The 15503-nt window shown below is 47.2% G+C and overlaps 1 protein-coding gene across 1 annotated transcript; it reads left to right on the top strand.

Annotated features, from left to right (window-relative positions):
* Nucleotides 1-1007: 1007 nt before the first annotated feature.
* LOC105486756 (putative cystatin-9-like protein CST9LP1) lies at nt 1008-4276 on the top strand. The gene is made up of 3 exons (XM_011749806.3): nt 1008-1333; nt 2925-3038; nt 3976-4276. The coding sequence occupies exons 1-3, from the start codon at nt 1079-1081 to the stop codon at nt 4063-4065; spliced, it is 459 nt and encodes a 152-aa protein (XP_011748108.1). The 5' UTR covers nt 1008-1078; the 3' UTR covers nt 4066-4276.
* Nucleotides 4277-15503: the final 11227 nt, after the last annotated feature.

Here is a 15503-nt window from a genome sequence, read left to right as displayed (position 1 = left end):
AGAGGGTCAGCCAGAGGGTGAGGACTGTGCTGCAGGCAACTCTGCTGAGACCCACTCCTGTGAGTACCATCCATAGACTCCGAGTCCCACCTGGATGCTCCCTCCATCCTGCAGGCCTGGGAAGGAAGGGTATGCACCAGCTCATGGGAGTATCCTCGGCTTGGGCACATCGTCCTTCACGGCTGCCACATCCAAGGTCAGAGCTCAGCACAGGTCATATCTATGTCCAGCTATGCTCAGGAGAAAGTGACCTGGTGCTGAATGCATGGCATTGTTTCTGTCCCCAGCCCCCTCCTCTATCGCTGACTTCCAGCAGTGTGGGGTTCCTGGGACCATTCCCCAACTTTTCCAAACTTGTATCTCCAGTGGCTGAATCCAACTGCAAGCACCTGTACTAATAATTCCCAAGTTCTTTGTCGGAAGGTTGCTCTGCCAGTGCAGCAGGTCCTAAGCTTTAAAGCAGCCATGAAGGATGCCCAAGAGCAGTCTTCACCGTCAGCCCCAGAGCCCTAGAGCATCAGGTTGCTGATACTCAGCCGGGTGCTGTGGAGCCTTCCTATGAGTCCCCGTGCAGCCATGCCTTCTGTTCACTCACAGCTCTTTTGCTCCCGGCAGCTCCTCTTTTAGTCCTTGACGCGTCTGGTTTTGCTTCCCCACCCCACTGGCATGTCCAGGGATCACCTTCCACTCACACCCCTTGCCCTTCTGTTTTTATTTTAGGGTCTGACCCTGGGACACCCAAGGAAGTGGGTGCTCTCCTCTAGCCCACTGAGGCACTAGGGAGCAGTGGTGGCTGGACCTCATGCCCTGCTCGTGCCCCCTGGGGTCCCTGATCTTTCTAACCCACCCCCGTGGTTGCTGTTACTTCTCCCTGGACAAGAGATGATGGAAACAGCTTTTTCTGGAGGAGGTGAAGCCACATTTGGGAGGGACAGATTGTAATGCCAGAGATAAGGCCTGGAGGGAGGAGTTTCCGCATGAGCTCAAGAGTTTAAGGGCCAGAACTGTGTGCAGTAGGTTCCTGCGGGAGTCCAGGCTGGGAAGGCTAGAGGCAGGGGTGCTTGCTGGGCCCTGCGCCATGTTGAGTCTACCGCAGAGCATGGCTCTGTCGTGGGTGCCACTGCTGCTTCTCTTCAGCTTCCAGCTCCTGGTTACCTATGCTTGGCGTTTCCAAGAGGAAGAGGAGTGGAATGACCAAAAACAAATTGCTATGTATCTCCCTCCCACCCTGGAGTTTGCCGTGTACACATTCAACCAGCAGAGCAAGGACTGGTATGCCTACAAGCTGGTGCGTAGGCAGCACCAGCACTTCCTGGATTCCTGGAAGGAGAAGGTTGGTGACCACATCGTCTTCTTCCCTAGTGTCCAGCACAGGCTGCTGAGTGATGGGCAGGGGTGGGAGCGTGTGGGGCAGGGCTTAACCAGGACTCTTGGTTCACCATTTGTAGTCTAAACTTGTGTAAAATACAACCTCAGAAATTTGCTTTTTGTCTTTATGAAAGATATACATCATAATTTTTTGAGTCTAGATCTACTCAATACTAGATATATTATTCATCCTCCATGATTTTTATGGCATCACTTAACTGAAGAATGACCTCAAAATAAGGAAAACTGAGCAAATGATGCATCAGGTGAGGAAATGGGTCGCACAAAAAAATGTCCACAGACAGAAACTGAGAAACATTTCAAAGAAATTTAAAAATAGATAATTAGGAAAAGAGATAATCAGAGTAAAAGAAAGGGAAGACAGAGACAGAGACAGATAGGCAGAAAGAAACAGAAGGAGAGACAGAGAGACAAAGAGAGTTGATAATTCAGAAGTGAAAAAGAAGCACCATCAGCCCCGGGAGGCCGTGGTGAGGTCAGTTCTCTGATTTCCACCTGCTCTGGGCTCCTTGCTGCGTCCACACTTAATGAATTGAACATTGTGTTACACTCTTCCTCAGTCCATGGTCCTTAATCCTAAAATGTTCTCCTTTTAATGGAATCGTTAAATGATTCAGGAATGTGTAGTTCATCTGGGCTGCAGGCATGAACAAATAAAATGCCCTCCTAGTGGAGAACTTCTGGTTTAGAGGGAGAAGGAGCATTGCTCTTCCTTTGTCAGCACCAAGAGCCTGCAAGAAGGGCAGAGGGACTCCAGTGCTGCACAGAGCTTAAGCTCTGGAAAGACTCTGTGCAAGGCCCTGGCTGGTTCCCTGCCCCCCGCCCTCTGGTGTGGAGCCTTCCACGTGGCTGCCCGGATGTGGCAACCCCAGAGTCAGTTGAGGGGCTGAGAGGAATGCATGCATGGGGAGGGAGTCTATGGCGTGGAATGAAATGGAGTGGGAAGGAGAGCGAGGAGAATTTCAGAGTGCACTTTGCAATAGGGCAGATGGTGTTTCTGAAAGCCATTGTCCCCAGGGTGTGTGCCTGTGTGTAGTGGGAGCGCTGGGCGGCATTCTTGCATTCCTCTTGCTGGAGGTCAGGTGGAAGGTTGGACAACACACTCTAGATGAGGCTCCCTCTGCCGCAGGGCTGAGGTTACCCTGAAAACTCATGGAGAGCTAACACCTTCCCGAGCGTGCAGCACGTGTCCTCTGAAAATGCAGCTGCAGGCTCACATGCCTGCTGGGAGTGAAGCCGGGTCTCATCATGGGAGACAAGGAGGTGAAGCTGGACATAGAGGATGCATTAATAGGGTTTGACAGGCTGTGTCTGTCCCAGGACCCACCACACATATTTGCTGTTTGCTCTTAACTCCTCAGTCTAGAGAAGGTCTCTGGGGTTTTACCTCCAGTGAGCTGATGCCAGGCCCATGTGCGAGCTCCCTAATAGAGGGGAGTGTCGCAGCCTCTTCCTACAAGGTCACATCTTCACAAGGAGTTACCTATGAGCAACTCAAAGAGTCTGTCCACTTTAATCTTTTTTTTATTCACCAGGGTTACGATAAGATGACATTCTCCATGAATCTGCAACTGGGCCGAACCACGTGCGGGAAATTTGAAGACGACATTGACAACTGCCCTTTTCAAGAGAGCCCAGAGTTGAACGATGTAAGACAAGACACCAGCTTCCCTCCTGGACACAGCTGTGGATGCCACATGGGGCGTGGTGTGGGCACGGGCGCAACTGACAAAGAGACTTAGAGAAGTGAGCCCGCAGCAGCCTCTACCAGGTTGCTCTGCTCGTGCCTTAGTGGAGAGCATAGAGGGGCAGGCAGCCAGGGGTCCACTTGCAGGCTCCTGGCCAACTGGAGTTTCCTGACTCTGCCATGTCACACCACTGCAGCTGCCTGCACCCAGGGCACATGGCCTTCTGACTGCTCTTGCCCACTGGGGTCCTAGTCTCCTAGCCCTGAGTAGAGGCTGTCCTCTCTCTGGTCTTCCTCCCCAGCCTTCCTCTGCTTTTTGAAGAAAGAGCCTGGTGGGGATCCAACGTCACTTCTCTCTGAGTGTGCGGTTCTCAGGGCCCCCCTCCCCTGACCCAGAGTCTGAGGCAGGCGGAGGCTGAGGAGGGGCCTTACTGCCCTCTTTCCCTGGTCCTGTCCTGGCTCCTGCTGAGCTGCAGTGCCTGCCCTGGGGACAAGGACATAATGAACCCTGACACTGTGCACGACACATCTAGCATTACTTATCAGAGGATTAGGTAATAGGTTAAGTAATTGTTTAAATCTGAGAGCAGCTCCCTCTGGAATGGAGGGTGCCATGCTGTTCTTGGAGGGTGAAAGACACTGGACAGCCTGGGTTTCCCTGGAGGCTGCTGGCTGGGGAGGAGGGTGCTAATGTAGGTGTTCCTTGTCAGGAGGGAGCCACAGATCACCCTGAAAGTCTGGAACAGCCCAGAACTCAGGCTGGAGGGCCATACTTGGGGGCCAGAGCCCAGCCCTGGGAATGGGCAAGATTGAGATGGAACCTGTGTTGATAGCAGAAGCCACAAGCTTCTGCGTCCCAAGCCCCCACCCACTGTCCCTTCCTGTGCTTGCTCCCTCAGACCCGCACCTGCTTCTTCACCATCGGAATAGAGCCCTGGAGGACACCGTTTGACCTCTGGAACAAGACATGCTCAGGCGGGCATTCCTGAGTGGGTCCTAGCCATGGGCCTGGCCACATGCTGTCCTCTCTTTTCCAGCACGTCGGCAGTTCCTCAGCATGGCCCTTCAGTGCCTGAGCAGCTCTGTGCTTGTGCATTCTTACTTTCCACGTGTTAGGAGTTCATGCTGAGGTATTTTAGAAATTCTTCATTGTCTAAGTTCATCATGTGGTATACATCTTAACAATTGGCATTTTAAGAAGCTTTGTGTGCCGTGATTCTGGAAGGAGGGGCATGGGCAGTTGATGGAGTTATTCTCAGCAGGGCAGCCTCCTGGGCTCTCAGGGGTAAGTTTTTCTCCCCTGTTGGGCCTCCTGAGCCGCTTCCAGAGGCACAGCTAAGGTGCATCTGAGCTGCCGTCTCAGGGCCCCTTGCAGGCTGCAGAGGGGCAGTGAGGGTGGCCTCCCAGGGCACCGGATGTGCACATGGAGCAGGACAGGGACTCGGGATCCCACACAGCACATGTGACATTGGCACTAATGCTCAGGGTGCATGTATACCTAGTGTGTTAGCTGAGAATAGCCAGCAGCTATGGACACCCTGTCCACATCTCCCAGACCAGGCTTCAGCATGTATTTTCTGCAAAGATTTAACGAGTAACTATTTTGATCTTTGTAGGCTTATAGTCACTTTCTCAGTCACCCAGCACTGCCTTTGTATATTGAAAGCAGCCATAGGCAATGCAAAAACAAATAAGAGCAGTTGTGTTCCAACAAGACTTTGTTTACACATGGAGACAAGCAGACTGGGCTGCTTTTGGTCCTCGGGCCATGGTTGCCAACCCCTAAGGTCAAGTCTGAGAGTCACACTCCATCTTCAGGAGGGAGGCAAGTGAATGTCCCAGTCTCCCAGCCTCCAGACCCCCGATTCAGAGGTGTGTGCCACATGGTTCTCAGAGCTCCCCAGCAGAATGAACGCCCCCGGCCCCAGAGTAACCCATCGAGAACAGACACCTTGTGTTTCCCCTTCTCCATCTCCCTTTCTCACTTGTGCCTCCTGGGATCACCTCCAGATAAACCACCTGCACCCACCAGTCTGCGTTTCAGGGTCCACCTGGGGGGACCCAACACAATACCTGTGGTGCGTTAGGACTATCATCTTGGCACGTGGCCTCCATAGAGATGCTGGCAGGGTGGCCCCTAGACTGTGGGTGTTCAGGCAAAGCAGAGGGGTGACCCAGGCCCGGAGACCTCCCTGCAGCCTGCCAGCACTTGGGCACAGCTGCTGCACTTTGTCCCATCTTGTGGGTGGTTCTCTAGAACCCACACAGCCCTGCCCTGCCTTGCTCCAGACTTGAGCAGATTTTCCTTTGAGACCCTCCCACCACCTCTCCTGTCTGCTCCCACCCTTGGTCCTTCTCTTGACCCTGACTCCATCAGCAGAAGGAAGCTCAGAGGAGGTGCTTTATCCACAGTGATTCCAACAAGTGTCCTCCCAACAATCCACCCCACTCATTCCATTCGAGAACCAATTCTGAGGCAGCTCCCAGGACAGGGTCTCATGGGGAGTGAGCCCCCTGAGGTGAGGGGGGAGTCCTGGCTCAGGACCCTCTGGGAGCACAGCCGTCCCTCATGGAGCAAGGGGAGAGGAGCCCACTCCAAGGCACTGGTCCCTGGGAGGATGCACTAATTCCTGCCTGACTCAGACTACACATATGGGTCTTTAACAGTTTTCTGCATCCCCAAGAAATGGACATCCACAATTTCTGGGACATGTGTTGATTTTTATTCGTTTTCCAGACTCTACATCATGCACGACATGACCCAGGTGCACAGGCCTAATTAGAGGACAGGTCTCGCATTGCGGGCCCTGTTCCTTTGGAAAGAACTCTCCCAGTTTACCTTGCCTGTCTGCACTTGCTCCTGGAGATAGCTATACTTCTCTTCCTTCAGGAATCTGTGCAGTGAAGAATCAGGAAATTGGATTCGTAGATGTTGAGTGTAGCCATGAGGTGGGCCCCTGAGCAAATTTTGTGCCAGAGGCTGAGACCAGAGACATGCTGGGAACATCTGGTCAGTAGCATCCCTGGACCCCAACCCCAGGAAGGAAAAGGGGCACAGATTGTAGTGTAGTATCACTAGCTTCGTCCTTCCCCAGAAATGTGAGTTCTCATTTAACCCTGCACCCCTCAGCTCCTAATCTCTCATCTGCTGTCCCTGAGTCATTATATAAAGATGGCAACCTCTGCTTGGCTGTCCTCAAATGGTTACAGCTGAAATCACAAGCGGCAGTAGAATAAAACACTAAGTATAAATTAGTTCCAAAATGTGCTACATATACACTACTTTATTCTACATTGTGGCCACTTTCCCATCTGCTGGGGGACATCTGGACACTTTTCATTTTTCCCAGGGGGTCAGGGCTGGGACACAGCCCTGGGGAGATTGAGCATAATAATGAACACAAAGTGACAAGGAAAATGTGAGGAGGTTTTTGCAGACTCCCCAAAACTCTCTCCTTGAGACAGAGGAAGGGAAGATGGGGTGGAGCCTGGGGAGGGCAGGGAACTGCCAGGATACATACACAAGGAAACATCCCAGCTGTCAGTCCTGGCCCTGTATGTAGACTCAGGACAACTCCCACTCACTCCAAATCTCCACTTCAGGTCCCAAGACCCAGAGTCCCTCATGTCCATATATCTCCTGTAAGTTGGAGTTCTGGTTCTTCCCTGGCCCCTGCTGAGCCCAGGAAAGGAACTGTCCTCTTCTGTTTATGCTGCTATTACAGAACAACACAGGCTGGGTAATTTACAGGAAACAGAAACTTATTTTTCACAGCTCTAGAGGCTGGGAAGCCCAGGACCAAAGTGCCAGCATCTTGTGAGGGCCTCCCTGCTGTGTCCTCATGTGGCAGAAAGTGGAAGGGCAAGCTACACTGCATCAAGCCCTTTTATATATGTCTGTGTCCATCCTGGTGCGCCCAAGGCTAACACAGCCTTGGTAGAGAAGGAGACAATTTAGAGGCGTCTCAGGATCCCATGTCCACACACTCCACTTCCTTTCACGCTCACACAAAAATGTTGCTGTTAACAAACTCAAAAATTCCATGAGTCAATGGAACTGTCTTGGTCTTAATTTTTCATCTTGACTCTGACTCAATGGGTCAACAGAGGCCAGATGGTTTTGAAGAGCTAAACCTGAACCTATGCACGGATCACACCAACAAAACTGACCTTAGATGTGGGCAGTAGAGTTTGGTTGGCCCTAAGACAACAGATGTTATGAGTATGATGGAAACAAGCAGCCCAGGACGTGTGAAGACCCAGGTCCCTCCAATGTTCCATCACACTGTCAGGGCTCAGCAAAGAACATCTTCCTCCATTGGCTGCTCAGGCGACCACGTAGGGCTGGCCAGCTCAAGCCAAGAAGCAAGGGAGACCAAGTGCCCCAGAAGGACAGGTTGCATACCCACAGAGCTTGGGGATGAAGGCAGCGGTAGATGAGAGAGATGTGTTCTCAGGTGCGGAGCTAGCAGCATAAGGATACCCTTCCTGAGGCGGGGAAATAATGGAACAAGAACTGCTCTCACAGTGTCCCCACAATGCTGCGAGCACATGGAAAAAAGGGGGCCCAAGGTTGGGTGGGGCCATGAAGAACGCCACTTCACCTGCCCCCCACCCAAGAGCTCAGCTGCTGGCAGATGTTAGAGAGTGCAGGTTGAGAACTGAACTCTTATCTTTTTTCTTTCTTTCTGAAATTCCTGTTTAAGGACCTGAGGAGTCATGCCTTACAAACCGTAAAATTTCATCAAAAAGGTCCTTTCCTACCCAGTACATTGTGACTTGCTTTCCAACCTGACTCTGACATGGCATCACCTGACAGATAGTAGACCCCCTTAGCATTCCTTTCTACTGACTCCATGTTTTACATAAAGCTTAACTTTTTCTACCAATTTCCAACTAAAGAATCCCTAAGCCTACCTAAAACTCGTAAGCCCAGGCCTTGAGATGTCCGACTTTTTGGGGCCAAACCAATATATACCTTCCATATATTGATTTATAATTTTACCTGCAACTCCTGACTCCATGACATGTTTCTTTTTTTTTTTTAATATACTTTAAGTTCTAGGGTACATGTGCACAACATACAGGTTTGTTACATATGTATACATGTGCCATGTTGGTGCGCTGCACCCGTTAATTTGTCATTTACATTAGGCATATCTCCTAATGCTATCCTTCCTGCCTACCCCCACCCCATGACAAGCCCCAGTGTGTGATGTCCCCCACCCTGTGTCCAAGTGTTCTTATTGTTCATTTCCCACTTATGAGTGAGAACATGCGGTGTTTCGTTTTCTGTCCTTGCAATAGTTTGCTTAGAATGATGGCTTCCAGCTTCATCCATGTCCCTACAAAGGACATGAACTCATCCTTTTTTATGACTGCATAGTATTCCATGGTGTATATGTGCCACATTTTCTTAATCTAGTCTATCATTGATGGATATTTGGGTTGGTTCCAAGTCTTTGCTATTGTGAATAGTGTTGCAATAAACATACGTGTGCATGTGTCTTTATAGCAGCATGATTTATAATCCTTTGGGTATATTCCCAGTAATGGGATGGCTGGGTCAAATGGTATTTCTAGTTCTAGATCCTTGAGGAATCACCACACTGTCTTCCACATGGTTGAACTAGTTTACAATCCCACCAACAGTGTAAAAGCATTCCTGTTTTTCCACATCCTCTCCAGCACCTGTTGTTTCCTGACTTTTTAATGATCGCCATTCTAACTGGTGTGAGATGGTATCTCATTGTGGTTTTGATTTGCATTTCTCTGATGGCCAGTGATGATGAGCATTTTTTCATGTGTCTGTTGGCTGCATAAATGTCTTCTTTTGAGAAGTGCCTGTTCATATCCTTTGCCCACTTTTTCATGTGGTTGTTTGATTTTTTCTTTTAAATTTGTTTAAGTTCTTTGTAGACTCTGGATATTAGCCCTTTGTCAGATGGGTAGATTGTAAAAATTTTCTCCCATTCTGTAGGTTGCCTGTTCACTCTGGTGGTAGTTTCTTTTCCTGTGCAGAAGCTCTTTAGTTTAATTAGATCCCATTTGTCAATTTTGGCTTTTGTTGCCATTACTTTTGGTGTTTTAGTCATGAAATCCTTGCCCATGCCTATGGCCTGAATGGTATTCCCTCGGATTTCTTCTAGGGTTTTTGTGGTTTTAGATCTAACATTTAAGTCTTTTATCCATCTTGAGTTAATTTTTGTATAAGGTGTAAGGAAGGGATCCAGTTTCAGCTTTCTACATACGGCTAGCCAGTTCTCCCAACACCATTTGTTAAATAGGGAATCCTTTCCCCATTGTTTAGTTTTGTCAGGTTTGTCAAAGATCAGATGGTTGTAGATGTGTGGTATTATTTCCAAGGGCTTTATTCTGTCCCATTGGTCTATATCTCTGTTTTGGTACAAGTACCATGCTGTTTTTTTTTTTTTTTTTTTTTTTTTTTTTTTTTACTGTAGCCTTGTAGTATAGTTTGAAGTCAGGTAGCATGATGCCTCCAGCTTTGTTCTTTTGGCTTAGGATTGTCTTGGCAATGTGGGCTCTTTTTTGGTTCCATATGAACTTTAAAGTAGTTTATTCCTATTCTGTGAAGAAAGTCATTGGTAGCTTGATAGGGATGGCACTGAATCTATAAATTACCTTGGGCAGTATGGCCATTTTCACAATATTGATCCTTCCTATCCATGAACATGGAGTGTTCTTCCATTTGTTTGTGTCCTCTTTTATTTCGTTGAGCAGTGGTTTGTAGTTCTCCTTAAAGAGGTCCTTCACATGCCTTATAAGTTGGATTCCTAGGTATTTTATTCTCTTTGAAGCAATTGTGAAGGGGAGTTCACTCATGATTTGGCTCTCTGGTTGTCTGTTATTGGTGTATAGGAATGCTTGTGATTTTTGCACATTGATTTTGTATCCTGAGACTTTGCTGAAGTTGCATATCAGCTTAAGGAGATTTTGGGCTGAGATGATGGGCTTTTCTAAATATACAATCGTGTCATCTGCAAACAGGGACATTTTGACTTCCTCTTTTCCTAATTGAATACCCTTTATTTCTTTCTCCTGCCCGATTCCCCCGGCCAGAATGTCCAACACTATGTTGAATAGGAGTGGTGAGAGAAAGCATCACTGTCTTGTGCCAGTTTTCAAAGGGAATGCTTCCAATTTTTGCCCATTCAGTATGATATTGGCTGTGGGTTTGTCATAAATAGCTCTTATTATTTTGAGATACATTCCATCAATACCAAGTTTATTGAAAGTTTTTAGCATGAAGGGCTGTTGAATTTTGTCAAAGGCCTTTTCTGTATCTATTGAGATAATCATGTGGTTTTTGTCTTTGGTTCTGTTTATATGCTGGATTACATTTATTGATTTGCGTATGTGGAACCAGCCTTGCACCCCAGGGATGAAGCCAACTTGGTCATGGTGGATAAGCTTTTTGATGTGCTGCTGGATTTGGTTTGCCAGTATTTTACTGAGGATTTTTGCATCGATGTTCATCAGGGATATTGGTCTAAAATTCTCTTTTTTTGTTGTTGTGTCTCTGCCAGGCTTTGGTATCAGGATGATGTTGGCCTCATAAAATGAATTAAGGAAGATTACTTCTTTTTCTATTGATTGGAATAGTTTCGGAAGGAATGGTACCAGCTCCTCTTTGTACATCTGGTAGAATTCAACTGTGAATCCATCTGGTCCTGCACTCTTTTTGGTTGGTAGGCTATTAATTATTGCCTCAATTTCAGAACCTGTTATTGGTCTATTCAGGGATTCAATTTCTTCCTGGTTTAGTCTTGAGAGGGTGTATGTGCCCGGGAATTTATCCATTTCTTCTTGATTTCCTAGTTTATTTGCATAGAGGTGTTTATAGTATTCTCTGATGGCAATTTGTATTTCTGTGGGATTGGTGGTGATATCCCCTTTATCATTTTTTATTGTGTCTATTTGATTCTTCTCTCTTTTCTTCTTTATTAGTCTTGCTAGCGGTCTATCAATTTTGCTGATCTTTTCAAAAAACCAGCTCCTGGATTCATTGATGTTTGAAGGGATTTTGTGTCTCTCTCTCCTTCAGTTCTGTTCTGATCTTAGTTATTTCTTGCCTTCTGCTAGTTTTTGAATGTGTTTGCTCTTGCTTCTCTGATTCTTTTAACTGTGATGTTAGGGTGTCAATTTTAGATCTTTCCTACTTTCTCTTGTGGGCATTTAGTGCTATTAATTTCCTTCCACATACTGCTTTCAATGTGTCCCAAAGATTCTGGTATATTGTATCTTTGTTCTTATTGGTTTCAAAGAACATCTTTATTTCTGCCTTCATTTCGTTACGTACTCAGTAGTCATTCAGAAGCAGGTTGTTCAGTTTCCATGTAGTTGAGCAGTTTTGAGTGAGTTTCTTAATCCTGAGTTCTAGTTTGATTGCACTGTGGTCTGAGAGACAGTTTGTTATAATTTCTGTTCTTTTACATTTGCTGAGGAGTGCTTTACTTCCAACTATGTGGTCAATTTTGGAATAAGTGTGATGTGGTGCTGAGAAGAATGTATATTCTGTTGATTTGGGGTGGAGAGTTCTGTAGATGTCTATCAGGTCTGCTTGGTGCAGAGCTGAGTTCAATTCCTGGATATCCTTGTTAACTTTCTGTCTCAATCTGTCTAATGTTCACTGTGGGCTGTTAAAGTATCCCATTATTATTGTGTGGGAGTCTAAGTCTCTTTGTAGGTCTCTAAGGACTTGCTTTATGAATCTAGGTGCTCCTGTATTGGGTGCATATATATTTAGGATACTTAGCACTTCTTGTTGAATTGATCCCTTTACCATTATGTAATGGCCTTCTTTGTCTCTTTAGATCTTTGGTGCTTTAAAGTCTGTTTTATCAGAGACTAGGATTGTAACTCCTGCTTATTTTTGTTTTCCATTTGCTTGGTAGATCTTCCTCCATCCCTTTATTTTGAGCCTATGTGTGTCTCTGCACATGAGATGGGTCTCCTGAATACAGCACACTGATGCGTCTTGACTCTTTATCCAATTTGCCAGTCTGTGTCTTTTAATTGGAGCATTTAGCCCATTTACATTTAAGGCTAATGTTGTTATGTGTGAATTTGATCCTGTCATTATGATGTTAGCTGGTTATTTTGCTCTTTAGTTGATGCAGTTTCTTCCTAGCATTGATGTTCTTTACAATTTGGCATGTTTTTGCAGTGGTTGGTACCAGTTGTTCCTTTCCATGTTTAATGCTTCCTTCAGGAGTTCTTGTAGGGCAGGCCTGCTGGTGACAAAATCTCTCAGTATTTGTTTGTCTGTAAAGGATTTTATTTCTCCTTCGCTTATGAAACTTAGTTTGGCTGGATATGAAATTCTGAGTTGAAAATTCTTTGCTTTAAGAATGTTGAATATTGGCCCCCACTCTCTTCTGGCTTGTAGAGTTTCTGCTGAGAGATCCACTGTTAGTCTGATGGGCTTCCCTTTGTGGGTAACCCAATCTTTCTCTCTGGCTGCCCTTAACAATTTTTCCTTCATTTCAACTTTGGTGAATCTGACAATTATGTGTCTTGGGGTTGCTCTTCTCGAGGAGTATCTTTGTGGCATTTTCTGTATTTCCTGAATTTGAATGTTGGCCTGCCTCGCTAGGTTGGGGAAGTTCTCCTGGATAATATCCTGAAGAGTGTTTTCCAACTTGGTTCCATTCTCCCCGTCACTTTCAGGTACACCAATCAGACATAGATTTGATCACATAGTCACATATTTCTTGGAGTCTTTGTTCGATTATTTTTACTCTTTTTTCTCTAAACTTCTCACTTCATTTCATTCATTTGATCTTCAGTCACTGATATCTTTTCTTCCAGTTGATTGAATCAGCTACTGAAGCTTGTGCATGTGTCACGTAGTTCTCGTGCCATGGTTTTCACTTCCATCAGGTCTTTTAAGGACTTCTCTACACTGTCTATTCTAGCTAGCCATTCGTCTGATCTTTTTTCAAGGTTTTTGCTTCTTTGTGATGGGATTGAACATCCTCCTTTATCTCGGAGAAGTTTGTTATTACCAGTCGTCTGAAGCCTTCTTCCTTCAACTCGTCAAAGTCATTCTGTATCCAGCTTTGCTCCATTGCTGGCAAGGAGCTGTGTTCCTTTGGAGGAGAAGAGGTGCTCTGATTTTTAGAATTTTCAGCTTTTCTGCTCTGGTTTCTCCCCATCTTTGTAGTTTTATCTACCTTTGGTCTTTGATGATGGTGATGTACAGATGGGGTCCTTTATGTCTGTTAGTTTTCCTTCTAACAGTCAGGCCCCTCAGCTGCAGGTCTGTTGGAGTTTGCTGGAGGTTCACTCCAGACCCTGTTTGCCTGGGTATCACCAGCAGAGGCTGCAGAACAGCAAATATTGCAGAACAGCAGATATTGCTGTCTGATCCTTCCTCTGGAAACTTCGTCTCAGAGGGATACCTGGCTGTATGAGGTGTCAGTCGGCCCCTACTGGGAAGTGTCTCCCAGTTAGGCTACTCGGGGTCAGGGACTCACTTGAGGAGGCAGTCTGTCTGTTCTCAGATCTCAAACTCTGTGCTGGTAGAACCACTACTCTCTTCAAAGCTGTCAGACAAGGACATTTAAGTCTGCAGAAGTTTCTGCTGCCTTTTGTTCAGCTATGCCCTGCCCCCAGAGGTGGAGGCTACAGAGGCAGGCAGGCCTCCTTGAATTGCGGTGGGCTCCACCCAGTTTGAGATTCCCAGCCCCTTTGTTTACCTACTCAAGCCTCAGCAATGGCAGATACCCCTTCCCCAGCCTCACTGCCACCTTGCAGTTGGATCTCAGACTGCTGTGTTAGTAGTGAGGGAGGCTCGTGGGCATGGGACCCTCTGAGTCAGGCGTGGGATATAATCTCCTGGTGTGCCCTTTGGTAAGGCCCTTGGAAAAGCGCAGTATTAGTGGGGGAGTGTCCCAATTTTCCAGGTACCATCTGTCACAGCTTCCCTTTGCTAGGAAAGGGAATTCCCCGTCCCTTTGTGCTTCCTGGGTGGGGTGATGCCCCACCCTGCTCCATGGACTGCACCCAAAGTCTGACAAACCCCAGTGAGATGAACCTGGTACCTCAGTTGGAAATGCAGAAATCACCAGTCTTCTGCATAGCTCACGCTGGGAGCTGCAGACTGGAGCTGTTCCTATTCGGCCATCTTGGAACCTCCTCCACAACATGTTTCAAACCAACCTATAACCAGACTGCCACAGGCACACTTTCTCAGGACCTCTTGAGACTGTGTTTCCTTCTCAGGCACTCATATGGCTCAGAATAAACCTCTTTAAATATTTTGGCAGAATTCGGTTTTTCCACTGTCAAGGTGAAGGGTGTCCTGATGTCTGATCTCAGCCAGGCAAGCCCCTGGGAGTCTCAGGGTGCCACTTACCATAGATCTGGGTTCCACTATCAGGTTGGCTCCTCCAGAAGCTGACTTTGAGACAAAAAATTCAACTACAAGTGGCTTATTTAGAAATAATTCCAGAAAGGCAACTGAAAAGTGGAAATGGTAAGGGGCAGAAGCAGCACGGATAGTGAGATTAGCAATATGGATAGCTAGGGCTCAGTCTTGCAGGGCACTCCTCAGTGATTGGGTAGACACAACTTGGTGTTATATCCCAGGGGACAAAAGGCCAGGATGTTTATCCTCCAACTTCTATCACTGGCTGAGGGCTCCTCTCAGGGGTATTACCCACTGGCACTCCAGCCTGCCCTTCATTGGCAGAGAAAGCCTTCAGGCAGAGAGGCTCAGAAGGTTGCAGTCAGCCCTGTCAGAGAAGAGCCCTCATGGAGAGCTGTCATGCAGGTGGCCTCTGAGCTTCACCATCCCTCTCTCATATGTCTAAGTTAGAACCTGACCCTGTATTATTACTGGCTATTACACAATATTGTCTCCTGGCCCCAACCTGCACATTGGTGCTGCCGTCTAAGCATCAGGATTTCAGAAAGTGCTTCTTTACGGTCATGGTATCCCCCTTTAGCACTTCAGTCCATTCCTCATACACATGCATGCACACACATGCACACACGTGTACACACTGTAGTGGCCGGTCTCCCGGATAGCCTCCAGTGACCCTAATCTCCTATCTTTATGTCCTTGAATAGTCCACACTGAGCCAGGGCTGTTCTGGGTTGAGTCTAGTTTACAAACGATACAGTGGCTTCCATCTTGGTCTCTGGGAACACTGTGTCTGGAGCAAGTCAACCGAAATACCAAGCTCACATACAGTCTTGCGGAGAAGCCACGTGGAGAACAGATACCTCATTCAATAGCTATTATCAACCTGCAGCCATGGGAGTGAGCTACTTTGGAAGGGATTCTCCAGAGTCCAGCAAACCTTCAAATAATGGCAACACAGCCAATATCAGAGTGTAACTCAATGAGACGTGACAACCAGAGCTGCCCAGTCAGGCCACCCAGAGATGCTTGACTCAC

The sequence above is a fragment of the Macaca nemestrina genome, chromosome 15, assembly GCF_043159975.1.
Source record: "Macaca nemestrina isolate mMacNem1 chromosome 15, mMacNem.hap1, whole genome shotgun sequence".
Lineage (NCBI taxonomy): Eukaryota > Metazoa > Chordata > Mammalia > Primates > Cercopithecidae > Macaca > Macaca nemestrina.
Note: the sequence above shows the minus strand (reverse complement) of the source record. Positions and strands in the feature narration are given on the sequence as shown.

What these genes read in the sequence shown, in the direction of transcription:
- LOC105486756 (XM_011749806.3), top strand. Translation starts at nt 1,079, where the DNA reads ATGTTGAGTCTACCGCAGAGCATGGCTCTGTCGTGGGTGCCACTGCTG. An exon ending in TGGATTCCTGGAAGGAGAAG is followed by an intron (nt 1,334 to 2,924) that starts GTTGGTGACCAC and finishes TTTATTCACCAG; the next exon opens with GGTTACGATAAGATGACATT. An exon ending in AGAGCCCAGAGTTGAACGAT is followed by an intron (nt 3,039 to 3,975) that starts GTAAGACAAGAC and finishes TTGCTCCCTCAG; the next exon opens with ACCCGCACCTGCTTCTTCAC.